Source organism: Hemitrygon akajei, chromosome 11 (genome assembly GCF_048418815.1).
Source record: "Hemitrygon akajei chromosome 11, sHemAka1.3, whole genome shotgun sequence".
Taxonomy (NCBI): domain Eukaryota; kingdom Metazoa; phylum Chordata; class Chondrichthyes; order Myliobatiformes; family Dasyatidae; genus Hemitrygon; species Hemitrygon akajei.
The window spans coordinates 82,391,934-82,409,017 of NC_133134.1; the positions used below are offsets into that span (position 1 = coordinate 82,391,934).

At 47.2% G+C, this 17,084-nt stretch overlaps 1 protein-coding gene across 3 annotated transcripts in view; it reads left to right on the forward strand.

Moving 5' to 3' along the window:
* The window catches only part of adar (adenosine deaminase RNA specific), a 113,444-nt gene extending 96,815 nt beyond the window's left edge, over positions 1-16,629 (forward strand). For all 3 annotated transcript variants that reach the window (XM_073061236.1, XM_073061235.1, XM_073061237.1), the window contains exons 10-15: positions 1,088-1,207; positions 4,973-5,106; positions 6,557-6,739; positions 10,237-10,349; positions 11,697-11,824; positions 14,064-16,629. In XM_073061236.1, coding sequence (XP_072917337.1) covers positions 1,088-1,207; positions 4,973-5,106; positions 6,557-6,739; positions 10,237-10,349; positions 11,697-11,824; positions 14,064-14,304 — 919 coding nt within the window. In that variant the 3' untranslated portion in view covers positions 14,305-16,629. The remainder of the gene's footprint in view (positions 1-1,087; positions 1,208-4,972; positions 5,107-6,556; positions 6,740-10,236; positions 10,350-11,696; positions 11,825-14,063) is intronic.
* The last annotated feature ends 455 nt before the right edge of the window (positions 16,630-17,084 follow it).

Sequence of the window (17,084 nt, forward strand, 5' to 3'; positions counted from 1 at the left end):
TGCTAGGGAGCCTCCTAGAGTAATAGTCCTAATCTACAAATTAAAAACATAGAATATAAAACAGTACATCGCAGTACAGGTCTTTCGGTCCATGATACTGTGCTAATCTTTTAACCTACTCTAAGATCAATCTAACCTTCCCCTCCTACATAGCCCTCCCATTTTTCTATCATACGTGTGCCCATCTAAGAATCACTTAAATCAAATCAAGTTTAATTATCATTCAAACCATAAGCTGAACGAGACAGCGTCCTCTGGGGCAAAACATTCAAAAATAGCATGTAACATAATTGAACTATTGAGCAAAAGAAGCATTTCATTGGATTTAAGACCCTGAGTGACAATGTCGATGGTACAGTCTCCCAGCAGTGTACACAACAGACTCACACAATCCAACTTGTTATTCCTTCGCTCGTGCATGGGAGGGCAGCACCAATGGGAGAGGCCAAGTCCTAGCTGAGCTCAACCACGCTGTAGTGCATCTGTGTTTCTCACCTGGTCTGCAGCAGCAGGCAAGCCCAAGGAGAGGCCTAGTTCTTGCTACATCTGAGGCTACGCAACTCCCATGTCAACTGACCCTCCCCCCAGACAAGGGTAACTGTCCTGTGGAAATTTACATGATCACTGTCCAACAGTCTTGCAGTCTTCAAGAGACTTTAGTGTTGAACCCCTGGCAGGGCATTCAACACAGCCGCCACTCTGTGTTTTTAAAATAACCTGCCTCTGACATCCACCCCCTCCCCTACACTTTACTCCAATTGCCTTAAAATTATGTCCCTTCACTTCTGCCATTTCCGCTTTTGGGGGGGGGGGGGTGGGGTGGGGAGTCTCTGGCTGTCCGCTCTATATATGTCTCTTATCATCTTGTACACCTCTATCAGGTCACCTCTCATCCTCCTTTGCTCCAAAGAGAAAAACCCCAGTTTGCTCGACCTTTCCTCATAAGACAAATTAACGAGGAATTAAATGCATTGGGTGGAACACATTGGGTCTGTCTCCCTGGTTTAAGGATGAAGTCTCTGGTGCAGGGATTGTTCAGTATTATTTATTCATTGTTCTCTAAAATAGCTGCTTCCTCTCTCTGCAGATTTCTGTACAGTGAACTGTTGAAGTACAACCCCAAATCTCCAGGTGACAGCCTTTTCGTGCCAGCACAGGACAACAGGTTACAGATTAAACCAGGAGTAACATTTCATCTCTACATCAGGTGAGTTAAATTGTGTTCCCAACCTCCCGTGATTCACCCCACGTCCTCCTGTCTTCCCCTCTACCGTCGATGTCCCCAGGGTTTGCAGGGCAGATGGTGTTAGATCTGGAGATGCTGTTGTCAGAAGAACATAGAACACACTACAGAAACAGGCTCTTCCCACTGGGCTGGTCTTTTGCCTACTGTCATTGACCTGCATCATAGACCATGGTCCTCCAAATTCCTCTCATCCATGTATCTATCCAAACTTCTGTTAAATCTTACAGTCGAGCCTGCTTCCACCAGTCCCAGTGGCAACTTGGTTCCACACATGCACCACCCTCAGAGTGAAGAAGTTCCCCCTCACATTTCCCTTAAGTACTTCACCTTCCACCCGACACCTGTGACCTCTATTTCTAGTCTCAGCCCTTGAAGAGGAAAAGCCTGTCTCTACCTCCCCCCCCCCCCCACATAATTTTGTATACCTCTATAAGATCTCCCCTCATTCTCCTCCCCTGACCTGTTCAAACTTTTCCTATAACTCAGGTCCTTAAGTTCTAGCAGCATCTTGTAAATTTTCTCTACACTCTTTCAAACTTACTGATATTTTAATGTAGTAGATGACTAGAACAGCACACAGTATTCTGCTAGGAGTCCTGCCATTATTCTGCTTTCCAAAGTATGTCACTTCACACTTTTCCAGACTGAACTCCATCTGCTACTTCTCAGCCCAGCTCTGCATCCTATCGATGTCCCGCTGCAACCTACGACAACCTTCTACACTATCCAGAGCACCACCAACCTTCATGTCAGCTGCAGACTTACTAAGCAACCCTTCAGTCAGAAACACAGGGCTCTCAGAACAGATTCTTACAGAACAGTCGGAGTACACTCCATCTACTACCACCTTTGCCTCCTGTGGACAAGCCAATTCCAAATCCACACAGCCAAGTTTCCATGGATCCCATGCTTCCAGACTTCCTGGGGAGCCTTGTCAAATGCCTTACTAAAATCTACATACACCACTCTACCTTCAGCAATGTGTTTTGTCACTTCCTTGGAAAAGTCCTGTCAGGCTTGTGAGGTGTGACCTGCCCCTCAGGAAACTATGCTGACTACCCCTTATGCAACTAGGCTTCTTCAAATACTCGTAAATCCTGTCACTAAGAATTCTCTCCATTAGTTTGCCCACCAAGTTTCTAAAAGCTTACAAACAGGTGATTATGCAAACCTGAACTCAGTGGCCACTTTATTAGGTACAGGAGCTACCTAATAAAGTGGCCTTCGAGTGTATGTTCGTGGTCTTGTGCTGCTGTGGCCCATCCACTTCAAGGTTCAGCGTGTTGTGCGTTCAGAGATACTCTACTACACACCGCAGTTTTAATGCGTGGTTCTTTGAATTATTGTCACCTTCCTGTCGGCTTCCTGGCCATTCTCCTCCTCGTCTCTCTCATTAACAAGGCGTTTTTACCCTCAGAACTACTGCTCACTGGATGGTTTTTTTTTTGTTTTTTGCACCATTCTCTGTAAACTCTGGAAAGTGTTGTGTGTGAAAATCGCAGAAGATCAGCAATTTCTGAGATACTGAAATCACCCTGTCTGGCACCAACAATCATTCCATGGTCAAAGTCACTTAGATCACATTTCTTCCCCATTCTGATGTTTGGTCTGAACAACAACTGAACCTCTTGACCATGTCTGCATGCTTTTGTGCATTGAGCTGTTGCCATGATTCCACATGATTGGTTGATTAGCTATTTGCTTTAACGAGTAGGTGTACCTAATAAAGTGGCCACTGAGTGTATAAGCACGTGTAAAGAAAGCTAAAACTACAAGGAAAAACACAATGAGAACCATAGTCTGGATCCTCATCAAATGCGGGCACTGTTTGATTCTGCTGCTGTTCCCAGATTTATTGGTTTATTATTGTCGCATGTACCAAGATACAGTGAAAAGCTTGTCTTGCTTACTGTTCATACAGACCAGATCATTGCACAGAGCATTGAGGTAGAACAGGGTAAAACAATAACAATGCAGAATAAAGTGTAAAAGCTGCTGGGAAAGTGCAGTGCAGGCAGACGATAAAGTGCAAGATCATAATGAGGTAGATTGTGAGGCCGAGAGTCCATCGTATTGTTCAAGAGGTCTGTTCAAGCGTCTGATAGAAGCTGTCCTTGAGTCTGGTGGTGCTTGCTTTTGAGGCTTTTGTTTTTCTGCTCGATAGGAGGGTGGAGAAGAGAGAATGTCTGGGGTGGACAAGATCTTTAATGTCCCACCCTAGACATTCTTTTCTCTCCCCTCTCCCATTGAGCAGAAGATACAAAAAAGCTTAAGAAATAGGAGCCAGCTTTTACCCTCCATCATTCAATAAGATCATGGCTGATCTGGCCATGGACTCATCGCCACCTACCTGCCTTTTCCCCATAACCCTTAATTCCCCTTCTATACGAAAATTATCCAACCTTGTCTTAAATATATTCACTGAGGTAGCCTCCACTGCTTCATTGGGCAGAGAATTTCACAGATCCACCACTCTCTGGGAAAAACAGTTCCTCCTCATCTCCATCCTAAATCTACTCCCCCCGAATCTTGAGACTACTAGTCTCACCTACTAGTGGAAACGACTTCCCTGCCTCTATCTGATCTATCAATTCACAATTTTATATGTTTCTGTAAGATCTCCTCTCATCCTTCTGTACAGTCCCGGGCGACTCATAGTCTAACCAGGTGAAAGCATATACAACCAAGCCCAAAGGACAGCTTCTGCCCTACTGTTATCAGCCCTCTTGTACAATACGATGGGCTCTTGGCCTCACGCTCTACATCAGCATTGCCTTTGCACCTTATTATCTGCTTGCACTGCACTTCCTCTAACTGTAACACTCTACTCTGCACTCCAGAAGCTGCACACACTTTTGCTCCATATATTTAAATTAAAAAATGAGAAAGTGCATAGATGATTCTCAATGGTAATACTAGTACATAGCTTATTAGTAAAGGTTTTACAGCCTGGGACTGGCCTTGCAGAGAAGGCTTGAGGCATGACCTGTTAGAAGTCCAATAGGCCTGAAGTAAAACACCCAGTGGAATCCACAATGTAACACGTTAAATCCGGTGAGGAGATTATTGCCTATGCATCAAGATTTCAGACAGGCAGGAAGTTAAAGAACAGGCAGGTGTGTAGTTTAAAATGGCATCATGGTTGACACAGATGTGGTGGAACGAAGGGCCTGCTCCTGTCTGTAGTGTTAGTGCTTTTCTCTTGTTCTACTTTGACGTACCGATGTGCTGCATTGGTCTGCAGGGATGCCGTGCAAGACGAGGATTTTCACCTTACCTTGGTGCACATGACAATAATAATGATGAGAAGGCCCTCCAGCACCAAAGGATGCTTAATTTTATAAAGGCTGCTGTGGGTTTTCTGCAGAGAATTGTATTTATTTATTTTTTTAGAGGTGTGGCATGGAACTGGCCCTTCCAGCCCAATGAGCCACACCACCCAGCAGTCCAACTATTTCAACCCCAGCCTAATCACAGGACAATTTGCAAAGACCAATTAACCTACCAGCCGGCACAGCTTTGGACTGGGGGAGGAAACCAGAGCACACGGAGAAAACCCATGCACTCATGGGGAGAGCATATAAACTCCTTACAGAGGACACTGGAATTGAACTCCAAAATGCCCCAACTGTAATAGTGTCAAGCTAATTGTTGTGTCAACAAATGTCTGGTGATGTGGAAGATTCTCCATCCCTCATACCATGCCTCTCGACCTCACTTCCCCAGCACCGCCCCGTGTGGAGACGGTGCCCTGTTCGACAAGTCGTGTAGCGAGCCGCCAACGAAAGAAGGAGACCATTCGCATCACCCGCTGTTCGAGAACACGAAACAGGGCAAACTGCGTACCAAGGTGGAGAACGGTGAGTCCACACCACACCCTGCCCTGCCCTGCCCTGCCCTGTCCACTGGGAACTACAAGCCCTCGCATGTTGGCTCTGGGAGTAAAAATCTCACTGATCTTTAGAGACCCTGAGCTCTGACCCAGGCCCAGCAGAAGCAGGAGACAATGGGGGTCAGTGGGGGTTGTGAATATAGAAACTGAGCATGTTTCAGTGTCTGGGGTGAGGTACATTGGTACCCAGCAAGGGGAGCTCTACTCCCTAACAAGTCTTGTATTGCCTTGCCCTGGGAATGTGTAGAGAAAATCTTTCTCTTGTGTCTAACCTGTGATGTCCTTTCCCTGGAAATGTGTGACAGTACAGTGTAGCAGGAGCTTTGCTCTGAGTCTAACCTGCCATGTCCCTGTCCTGGGAATGTGTGATGGTGCGGAGGGAGCTTCATTCTGTGTCTGATCCTGGCAGTGTGTGAAGGGATAATGCAGAGGGAGCTTCACTCTGTCTGGCCGTGGTAGCGTGTGATGGAACGGTGTGGAAGGAGCTTCATTCTGTGTCTGGCCCTGAGAGTGTGTGAAAGGACAATGTAGAGGGAACCTCAATCTGTGTTTGACCCTGGGAGTGTGTGAAGGTATGGTGTAGAGGGAGCTGCACTCTGTGCAGCTTGCAAGGCCCCTGGTCTGGGAATATTGAACAGGCTAATGTAGATGGACTTCACTCTGATTAACCCTGGGAGTGTGATGGGACAGTGCAGAGAGAGCTTTATTATCCATCTAACCTGTGGTCCGCCCCTCTTCTGTTCGTGTCTAATAGGATTGGGCGCAAGATGCTTGGTGCTCTGTATAAATGTGGTTGATGCTAACACCTGGTAAAATTGGTTTTGGTAAACCTCTGTTAGAAATCATGGACAGGCACTTTTAAGTGTGAGATCTCTCTCAACGCTGAAATATTGCTTCGAGTAGTTTGTCAGTGGAAGGCAGAGTCATTTATTTCTGTAGCACCTGCCAGTGAAGAGTTCCTGGTGTTACCAGTGTTGGAACAAAGCTGACCAATCCTGAGGGAGCTACGACTGACCTGGGTGTCGTAGGTGAATGCACCTATTCCCTCCGCCGTCCTCGAATACCGTGGTTTGGATGAGCATGAGGTTGGACTTGGTTCTGTTGACCAAGCAGAATGCTAGAGGAACTCAGCAGGTTAGGCAGCATATGGAAAAAGAATAAACAGACGCCATTTTGTGCGGAGACCTATCACTCCTGAAGGGACTTGACCTGAAATGTCGATTGTTTATTGCTCTCCATGGATGCTACCTGATCTGCTGAGTTCCTCCAGTATCTTGTATGTGTTACTGTGGATTTCCAACATCTGAAGAATCTCTTGTGCTGAGTTCTCCCTAGCTAGTCCCCACTGACATTAACTGGCTACGTGTGGGGTAGTAGCTGCCGGACCTTCTTACCAACTCTTTCCCCTTGTCCTCCAGGTGAAGGGACCATCCCAGTGGAGTCCAGTGACATAGTGCCGACGTGGGACGGGATTCAGCATGGCGAGAGGCTCCGCACCATGTCCTGTAGTGACAAGATCCTGCGCTGGAATGTGCTGGGCCTTCAGGGGGCGCTGCTGTCACATTTCATCCACCCCGTCTATCTTAGTTCCATTACCCTGGGTGAGTAGGTCAAGTTCATCTTTTTTGTTACCAGCACACCTAAATGCCATGAAAATTACCTTTTGTAGCAGCAGCACCATGCTTTGCATACATAAGTTAGCATAAACTATGAACAAAACATGAGCAAAATCATACTGGTTCAAGTTGAGAGAGGTAGAAAAAGAAATCCTGTCAGAAATACTGTTTGTGTTTCAGGTGGGTTCAAGGACCTCATGGCATTGGGGAGAGAAGCCGTTGTTCAACCTTGAGGTGTGGGTCTTAGAGTTGTAGAGCACTACAGCACAGAAGCAGGCTTTTCAGCCCACCTAGTCCATGTTGAGCTGTTATTCTGCCCAGTCCATTCAAACTGCACCTCCATACCCATCAAGTCCCTCTACTTATCCCAGTTAAAAGTTGAAGTCGCACCCGCATCCACACTTCCTCTATAAGCTCGTTCCACACTCGTACCACTATCTGAGTGAAGAAATTCCTCTCAGGTTCTCCTTAAATGGGTCTTCAGGCTCCCATACCTCCTGCTAGATGGCAGCATCAGGAAGAGGACCCAGTCCCAGATGATGGAGTCCTTTATGTAGGATGTTGTCTTGCTGAGACATTGCCTCTCGCAGAGATGTCCTCAATGGTGGGGAGAGGGGAGCTGTGATGGAGCTGGCTGAGTCCCACTGCTCTCTGTAGTCTCTTGTATTCTTGTTCTCGTACCACACCGTGATGTAACCAGTCAGGCAACATCCCTGTGGGGCATATTTACAGTTGGCATTCAGGCAACGTCCATTCGATGGACAATCAAGCAGTCCAGGTGAAATAGCAACTATCCATTTTCTACCACAGATGCTGCCCGGCCCTTTGAATTCTTCCACCGGTTTGTGTGTGGCTCCGGATTCCAGCACCTGCAGTCTCTGTGTTTTCAGAGTCTTCAATAGATCTCCTCAAATCCTTAAGAGAGACGTTGTTGCATTCTTTAAGAAAGGCTCTAAGAATAAGCCAGGAAATTCTAGGCCAGTGAGTCTGATGTCAGTAGTTGGATAGTTATTGGAAGGTTTTCGAAAGGACTGGATACAAGTAGTTGGATAGACAGGAACTGATTAGGGATAGTCAACATGGCTTTGTGCATGGTAAGTCATGTCTAGCCAATCTGAGAATTTTTCAAGGAGGATACCAGAAACATTGGTGCAGGCATGAGTGAACCCATGGGCTGCGACCTGGATGGACCCTCTGAAATGTACACCCAGGAAACTGAAGCTGTCCACCCTTTCCACCCTTCGACGTGAGAATAACAGGTTAAGGGAACCTCAGTTTTTGAGAAATATTGAGGCCCTGGTTAAGGAGGAGGAGGTGCATAGCAGGTACAGGCAGGCAGGAATAAATGAGCTACTTGAAGAATATAAGAAATGCAAGAGAGCACTTAAGTCAGGAGGGCTAAAAGAAGAAATGAGGTCGCTCCAGCAGACAAGGTGAGGGAGAATCCTTAGGGCTTTTGCAGATATATTAAGAGCAATGGATAAAATTGGTCCTGTGGGAAGGTTGAAGTGGTAATCTATGCACGGAGCTGCAGGAGATGTGAGAGAACTTGAATGGATTTACTTGCATCTGAGTTTACTTGGAGACAGGCACAGTCCATAGGTGTGAGACAATACAGCAGCGAGGTCATGGACCCTATAGAGATTACAAAGGAGGAGGTGTTTGCTGTTGCGAGGCAAATCAGGCTGGATAAATCCCCAGGGCCTGACGAGGTGTTCCCTTGGACTCAGTGAGAGGCAAGTGCAGAAATTGCAGGGGCCCTAGCGAAAAATATTTAAAATATCCTGAGTGATGAGTGAGGTGCCAGAGGATGGGAAGATAGCCAATGTTGTTTCATTCTTTAAGAAAGGCTGTAAGAATAAGCCAGGAAATTCTAGGCCAGTGAGTCTTGACATCAGTAGTGGGAAAGCTATTGGAAGGTTTTCTAAGGGACTGGATATATATATATACAAGTAGTTGGATAGACAGGAACAGATTAGGGATTCTCAACATGGCTTTGTGCATGGTAAGTCGTGTCTAACCAATTATGGAATTTTTCGAAGAAGTTACCAGGAAAAATTGATGCAGGCAAGGCAGTATCTACAGGGTCCTGCATGGGAGGTTGGTCAAGAAGGTAGTCACTTGGCATTCCGGATGGGTAGTAAATTGGATTAGACATTGGCTTTGTGGGAGAAGCCAGAGAGTGACAGTAGATTGTTGCTTTTCTGCCTGGAGGCCTGTGACTAGCAGTGTGTCGCAAGGATCAGCGCTGGGTCTGTGTTGTCTGTCATCTATATCAACGATCTGGATGATATTGTGGTAAAATGGATCAGCAAATTTGCAGATGGCAGCAAGATTGGGGATATGGTGGACAGCGAGGAAGTCTTTCCAAGCTTGCAGTGGGATCTGGAAAAACGGGCTAACAAATGGCAAATGGAATTTAATGCAGACAGGTGTGAGGTGGTGTACTTCAGGAGGGTCAGCCAAGTTAGAGCTTACATGGTGATTGGTAGAACCGAGGGATCTGGGTATGCAGGTCCATAATTCGTTAAAAGTGGCGTCACAGGCAGCGGGTGATAAAAATGTTTATGGCCTTTGTAAACCAATGTATTGAGTACAGGAGTTGGGATGTTACGGTGAAATTGTATAAGACATGGTTGAGGCCTAGTTTGGAATATTTTGTGTAGGTTTGGACCCCAAGCTACAGGATTTGAAATTGAAAAAGTACAGAGAAAATGTACAAGGATGTTGCCAGGACTTGAGGACCTGAGTTATACGGAAAGATTGAATAGGTTAGGACTTTTATCTCTGGAGCGAAGGAGAACGAATGGAGATTTGGTACAGGTATACAAAATTATATACCTCCTGAGGGGTAGAGGTAGGGTAAATGTAAGCAGGCTTCGTCCACTGACATTGGTTGGGACTGGAACTAGAGGTCATGGGTTAAGGGTGAAAAGTGAAATGTTTAAGGGGAACATGAGGTTGAAGTTCATTCAGGGTGGTGTGAGTGCAGAACGAACTGCCAGCTGAAGATGTGAGTTCAATTTCAGCATTTAGTTATACCAGTGGTTCCCCATTCTCTGGGTAAAGATGCTTCCATCTCTTGACCTGCATGATCAGTCATTACTTGGAGATAATGACCCTGGTCCGTGACCCAACTCCGCACTTTTCTCTATTATTAAGTATTGCAATGTACTGCTGCTGCAAGTCAACACATTTCTCAGCTTATGCCTGTGATGAATCTAATAGACCTGTACACAAATTTTCAACGAGATCTTACTGGACCAACACTGACACGCACTCACACAGAGTCAGGCAGCATCTAAGGTAGGAAGTAAACAGTTGACATTTGGGGCTGAGATCTTCTTCAGGACTGGAGAAGGAGAGAGAGCAAACACCAGAGTGAAAGGGTGGTGGGGAGGGGAGGAGCATGAGCTGGATGGGTAATAGGTGAATTTACTGATATGGTCCAGGTGAACCATTTCCGTCCTTCCTACCTGCAGGCTACCTGTACAGCCACGGGCACCTGGCGCGCGCAGTCTGCTGTCGCATGTCCAGGGATGGTGATGAGTTTCGAAAATCTCTACCTTATCCGTACACGCTGAATCATCCGCAGGTGAGTGTGCATTCTGTTGCTACAGTCAGGGTGGACAGGAGGACGGGGAGGGGGGCTTCCCAATATCACACCTGTAGCTCTGTGTCACTTATTTCCGTAATCCAACATACAATGTTCATTGTTTAATACTTGGTCTGACCGTGTTTAACACTGGGGTACAGTACTGGTGGGGACGGGTCTGTCACTGTATAACACTGGGGTACAGTACCAGTGGGGATGGGTCTGTCACTGTATAACACTGGGGTACGGTACCAGTGAGGACGGGTCTGTCACTGTATAACAAGGGCACAGTACCGGTGGGGATGGGTCTGTCACTGTATAATACTGGAGTACGGTACCGGTGGGTTGGATCTGTCACTATATAACACTGGGGTACGGTACCGGTGGGGATGGGTCTGTCACTATATAACACTGGGGTACGGTACCGGTGGGGACGGGTCAGTCACTGTGTAACACCAGGGTACAGTACAGGTGGGGACGGGTCTGTCACTGTATAACACTGGGGTACGGTACCGGTGGGGATGGGTCTGTCACTGTATAACACCGGGGTACGGTACCGGTGGGGACGGGTCTGTCACTGTATAACACTGGGGTACGGTACCTTCTTTGGAATGTAGGAGCAAAGCAGAGCATCCATAGGAAACACACAGTCCTGGGAAAACAACCAAACTCCTTCCATTATTGATTCAGGGGTCTGTGGGATCACAGTGTCCATCAGTGTTAGTCACGGTGGATGGGCTGGCGGAGTGAGCAAGGCTGTTGCACCTGTCCCTGGGCTCCACAGTGAGCATCTGCTGGGAGGGAAGGGGGTCGGCTAGTGTGGAGAGGGGAAAGGGGCTGGGAAGCTGAGAGGGATGGGGTGGAGGGGAGTGCAGATGGGGTGAGATAGTGAGGAGAAGGGGTTAGGTGCAGAGAAGTGCGTGCTGTGGAGAGGAAGGATGGAGGATAATTAGGAGAGATGGGATGGGAAGGGGTTGGGGAAGGGAGGAGAAGGGGGAATGAGGACAGGGTTGAGGAGTGGAGTGCAGAGAGGGGAGGAAGGAAAGAGTAATAGATGTAGCCGGGAAGGGTAGGGAGGAGAGTAGGGGTAGGGAGAAAACAGGAAGAAGGGTGGGGTAGAGTGCCAGGAGCAGTGGAGGGTAGTTGAGAGGGATGTGGAGGGGAGAGGTGCAATGGATTGGTGAGGAGTGGTAGAAAGCCAGTTGGGTTGGGGGCGGAGGAGAGAGCTGGGAAGTCCTGGTCCCTACTGGGACCAGGACACAGTAACAGGTCCCATGAGGGTTTGGACATTTGTGCTGCCTTGCCCTCATCCACGACACGGGACTGATTGTAAGTTCTGATTCGCAGATTGGCCGGGTCAGCGTGTATGACTCGACGCGGCAGACTGGGAAAACGAAGGAGTCCAGCGTGAACTGGTCCCTGGCGGATGGGTCTGAGGTGGAGGTCCTGGATGGAACCAAAGGGAAAGTGGATGGGTAAAGTACACACAGTTTGGTTAATGTGTTGTCCCAGTGTAATGCTCTGTCAACACCTCTCAGCCGGGAGCCAGTCACGCCAAGGCCCGTGATGCCTGACACCCACACTACAGTGTATCTCACAAACACACAAAAGATAGCGATTAGCTTTATTTATCAAGCGTACATCAAAATGTGCACAGCGAAACGAGTTGTTTGTGTCATTGCCCCAACACAGCCTGAGGATGTGCTGGTGGCAGCCCACAAGTATCACCCCACTCCACTGCCAACATAGCATGCCCACAACTCACTAACCATAACCGTGCATATTTTGAATGTGGGAGGAAACTGGACCAGGTGGAGAAAACCCACACACACAAGGAGAACACACAAAACACCTTACAGATAGCGGCAGGAATTGAATCCCAGTCGGTGATTGCTGCTCTGAAATAGATGCTGCCTGACCTGCCGTGTTCCACTGGCATTTTCTGTGTGTTATTTGTGTGTTTCCACCACCCAAACACAGTCGCTTATAAGAAGCTCAGTTCCATTTGGCCCATCCTGTCAATACTGACAGCAGTTTTAATCCCAACTCCCAGCACAGGGTAGAGCTGCCCTCTCTACCTTGGGGAATTCAAGTGCTCACACAGATAATATGTTCAGTGACTCTGCTTTCACCACAGTGCATTCCAGCTACTCACCCCTCTCTGGGTGAAGAAGGTCCCCCTCAGATCCCATCTGAATCTCGTCCCCCTTTCCCCTGAATTTGAGACCTCAGTTATTATTTTATTTGGCAATACAGCACCATATCAGGCCCTTCCAGCTCATTCACCCCAGCCACGTGACCAGTCCGTATATGTGTGGAATGTGGGAGGAAACCCACAGGGTCACAATGTACACACTCCTTCTAGACAGTGGAGGAACTGAACCCGGGTTGCTGGCGCTGTAATAGCATTACGCTAATGTGCTGCCTTGTCAAAGGTTTCATTTACCTCTGATAAGGGAGAAAGTCTACCACTCTACCCTATCTGTACCTTTACACAACTTGCTCTTTAATCTCCTCTGCACCAAGTAGAACTGGCCCAGCCTGTCTAATCAAGATCCAGATGAGTCTCCCACAATTAACACTACAGCACAGAAACGGGCCCTTTGGCCTATCAAGTCAAGTCAAGACACGTCGCTTTTTATTGTCATTTCAACCATAAGCTGCTGGTACAGTACACAGAAAAAAGTGAAACAGCATTCCTCCAGGACCATGGTGCTACATGAAACAACTCAAAACTACACTAGACTATGTGAGACAACTCAAGGCTACACTAGACCACAGACCTACACAGGACTACATAAAGTGCACAACACAGTGCAGGGCAGTACAATAATTAATAAATAAATAATAAACAAGACAGTAGGCACAGTAGAGGACAAATTTCAATATAATAAGTGATGTAGATGTCAGTCTAGGCTCCGGGTGTTGAGGAGTCCGATGGCTTGGGGGAAGAAACTGTTGCACAGTCTGGTCGTGAGAGCCTGAATGCTTCGGTACCTTTTGCCAGACGGCAGGAGGGAGAAGAGTTTGTGCGAGGGGTGCGTGGGGTCCTTCACAGTGCTGTTAGCTTTGCGGGTGCAGCATGTAGTGTAAATGTCTGTAATGGCGGGAAGAGAGACCCTGATGATCTTCTCAGCTGAAGCCAAGCTATTCTGTCTAGTCCCATCAATCTGCACCCTGACCATGGCCCTCCGTATCCCTCCCATCCACATACCTATCCAAATTCCTCTTGCATGTTGAAATCGAACCCACATCCACTTTTCCACTGGCATCTCCCTCCACACTCTCACCACTCTCTGGTTCTACTTAAGTATTTCACCTTTCACTTTTAACATTTGACCTCTAGTTCTAGTCCTACCCAACCTCAGTGGGAAAAGGCTGCTTGCATACACCTCATAATTGTGTATACCTTTATCAAATCTCCACTCATTCTCCTACCCTTGACTTGGTGGAGTGGTGAAACAGCAGCCAGGAGAGCAGGGAGAGCCATCCTGCTCCTCAGAGTGGTGGCCAGGGATCCTTTAGCAGGTGGGTGGAGAGGGAGTAGCTTCTGCTGAACACTTCGTTTAGAGCTTTCCCTGACATACTACCCTGGTAGCAGTGGCACCGGGGTAACTTCTGAAGGTCAGTGGATGGAAGGGAGAGGTTTGGTTGGACTGCTGTCAGTACCATGAGACAAGCAAATCTTTTTCTTTACTTCTCTGCCCAATCCAGACCCCAGCTGGACATCTCCCGCGTGTCCAAAAGCAACCTGTATGATCTGTTCCGCCAGCTGTGTGCCAAGATTGGGCGCCAGGACCTGCTGGGATTGGCGTCCTACTCAGACGCCAAGAGGGCAGCCGCAGACTTCCAGAACGCCCGGACCCTGTTCTTCAAAGCCCTGGAGCAGATGAACTATGGAAACTGGATCCAGAAGCCTTCAGAGGAGAAAAGTTTCATGAAGAGCGAGGCGTAGCTCATCCTTCAGGGCTGCGTTGGGCTGGATCGGGGAACAATTCTGTACAGATGTTGTAGAGAGTTTAAACACACACACACACACACACACATGCACACAACTTTTAAAGAAAAGTGCATATAATTCCAGAAACTCCTTTATAAATCTGTAAAATGTTTGTAATCGAATATAGTTTAAATCCAATGATATAGACAATTTAAAGAGAGTTAGTTGGGTTAAGAGTGGGGTGGGGTGGGTGCCTTTTCCACACGCAGTCCTTAGCTCAGGTTGACAGTTCTGCTGGGCAGGAAGGTCCTTGGAGGTTGGAGGGGATTCCTGCTTCAGCACGACGGTGTACTCTCTCTCTATTTGCGCAGGGTTAATTCTGAGTTGAGAAATTCTGTTTAAATCGTCAGAGCGTTAATAGAGCCATAGAACACTACAGCATGAAAACAGGCCCTTCAGCCCATCTTGTCCATGCTGAACTATTAATATGCCCAGTCCCATTGCACCCGGACCATAGCCCTCCATACCCCTCCATCCATGTACCTATCCAAATTTCTCATAAATGTTTGAAATCGAACTGAACCCACATCCACCAGCAGCTCGTTCTATACCCTTACCACCCTCTGAGTGAAGAAGTTCCTCTTCATGTTGCCCTTAAACATTTCAGCTTTCACCCTTAAGCCATGACCTCTAGTTCAAGTCTCACACAATCTCTGGAAAAAAAACCTGTTAGCATTTGCCCTGTCTATACCCCTCATAATTTTGTATTGCTCAATCACATTTTTGGTTACGATTGAGTCTTGGGCATTTAGAAGCATTTACTTTCCTGTTCCTCTGCTGCTGGGAGATGGAGGTTGGTAAGAGTTCAGTTCGCGGGGGGTCAATGTGCCAAGTCCTTCCCTAAGACTATCCCACCACTGTGGAGGCTAATCAGTGTAAATTAATGGCACTGGTCAGACCAAGTGTGAAAATCACCGCTTCCTGCTTGTATTTCCTGAGCCTGGACTTTGTCGGTAATTGTGGGAAAGATTGAAGGGAAGAAAGCAACCCACTTGACCCGAAACAGGAGTGTGTGGGCCGTGGCAGTCAAAGCTCAAACTGGGCATGGCACCTGATGATGATGATGGACCTCCTCGACTGACATTCCCCGAGTATGAGGTGTCAGACACCGCTTCACGCCTACTTTGAATCCCTCCTCCCTGCCTCCGGTTACAGAGTCACTCCCAGCTTTTTGGACTTGTGCTACACTTCTGGCCCCAGGAGACCTTCCTTATCAGTAGACTGTCGCCGAGCCCATGTTAGTGCCCCTTCAGCCACTTTAGACCACAACAAGGGAGATGGAGCACCACAGATTGGGACAGAGGGGCAGAATTTTGGCCCAGAGCTAATTAAAGCATCAGTGATTTGTTTGCAGAAGTTCAATTCCTTGTAACATACTAGTGAGGACAGGTCTGTCACTGTATAACACTGGGGAACGGTACCGGTGAGGACTGGTCTGTCACTGTGTAACACCAGTGTTATGTACTGATGGGGACAGGTCTATCGCTGTATAACACCAATGTTACTGGTGGGTCTGTATAATTCTGGGGTGCAGTACCTTTCCACTCTGTCTAGGTCATTCAATATTCGACAAGTTTGAGTGAGATGCTGCTTCATTCATTTTAACTCCAGCGAGTGTGGTCCCAATGGCATCAAATGCTCCACGTACATAACCCTTTCATTCCCGGGATCATTCTTATGAATTTGCTCCCCAATGCCAGTACATCTTTCCATAGATATGGGGCCCAAAACTTTTAAGTTTGTGAAAATGACAATTTTTTTTGCCATCCAGTTGAAAGTGCCTGTCAGTGCTGAAGCATCCAGCACCCTCTGTGTGAGGTAACAAATGGGAGGGAGGGTGGTGCTGAGGGAGGGACATGCAGAGGGTACCTTCCCCCGAGGTCAGTGGCTGTGCCACGGCCCCTGTGGTTTCTGCTTCTTGCCGTCACTAGGTGTGGGGAGTCGTCGCTTTAAACCTACGGAATCTTTCATGAAGCGAACACTTGGTGGCCAGCCAGAGCACCCAGTGCTGTGAGGCCTTGAGTGAAAGTGACCCCACATCTTAGCGGAAATGCATGGCATGTCAAACCGCCTGATCCCAGCGTTTGTTAGTGAACCTATTTTATTTGGGGGGTGGTGTAGAAGTGGGTGGGGGAGGGTGCTACATGTTACTTTACTGCGTGTGAGTGTGTGTATATATATAAGCTCCATTTTTACAAAATTTTGTTTTTTGTAACAAGTAGTCTTGTTCTGTTCCATTAACAATAGTACAATAAATTTATGGTTTACCTTTTAAGAAAACTGGTGTAGAAATGTTTGATTGTATAAAGATTTAAAGATTAGCTTAATACTCAGTGGCCACTTTATTAGGTACACCTTGTTAATGCAAGTATCTAATTAATCAATCGTGTGGCAGCAACTCAATACACAAAAGCATGAAGACATGGCCAAGAGGTTCGGTTGTTGTTCAGACCAAATATCAAAATGAAGAAGAAATTTAATCTGAGTGACTTTGGCTGTGGAATGTTTGTTGGTGCCCAAAGGGATGGTTTGAGTCTCTCAGAAACTGCTCATCTCCTTGGATTACATCCCCACGCACTACAGATTCTAGAGTTTACAGAGAATGGTATGAAGAACAAAAAATATCCAGTGAGCAGCAGTTCTGTGGATGAAAATGCCTGGTTAATGAGAGCGGTCAGAGGAGAATGGCCAGACAGGTTCAATCTGACAAGACAGTGACAGTAACTCAAATAACC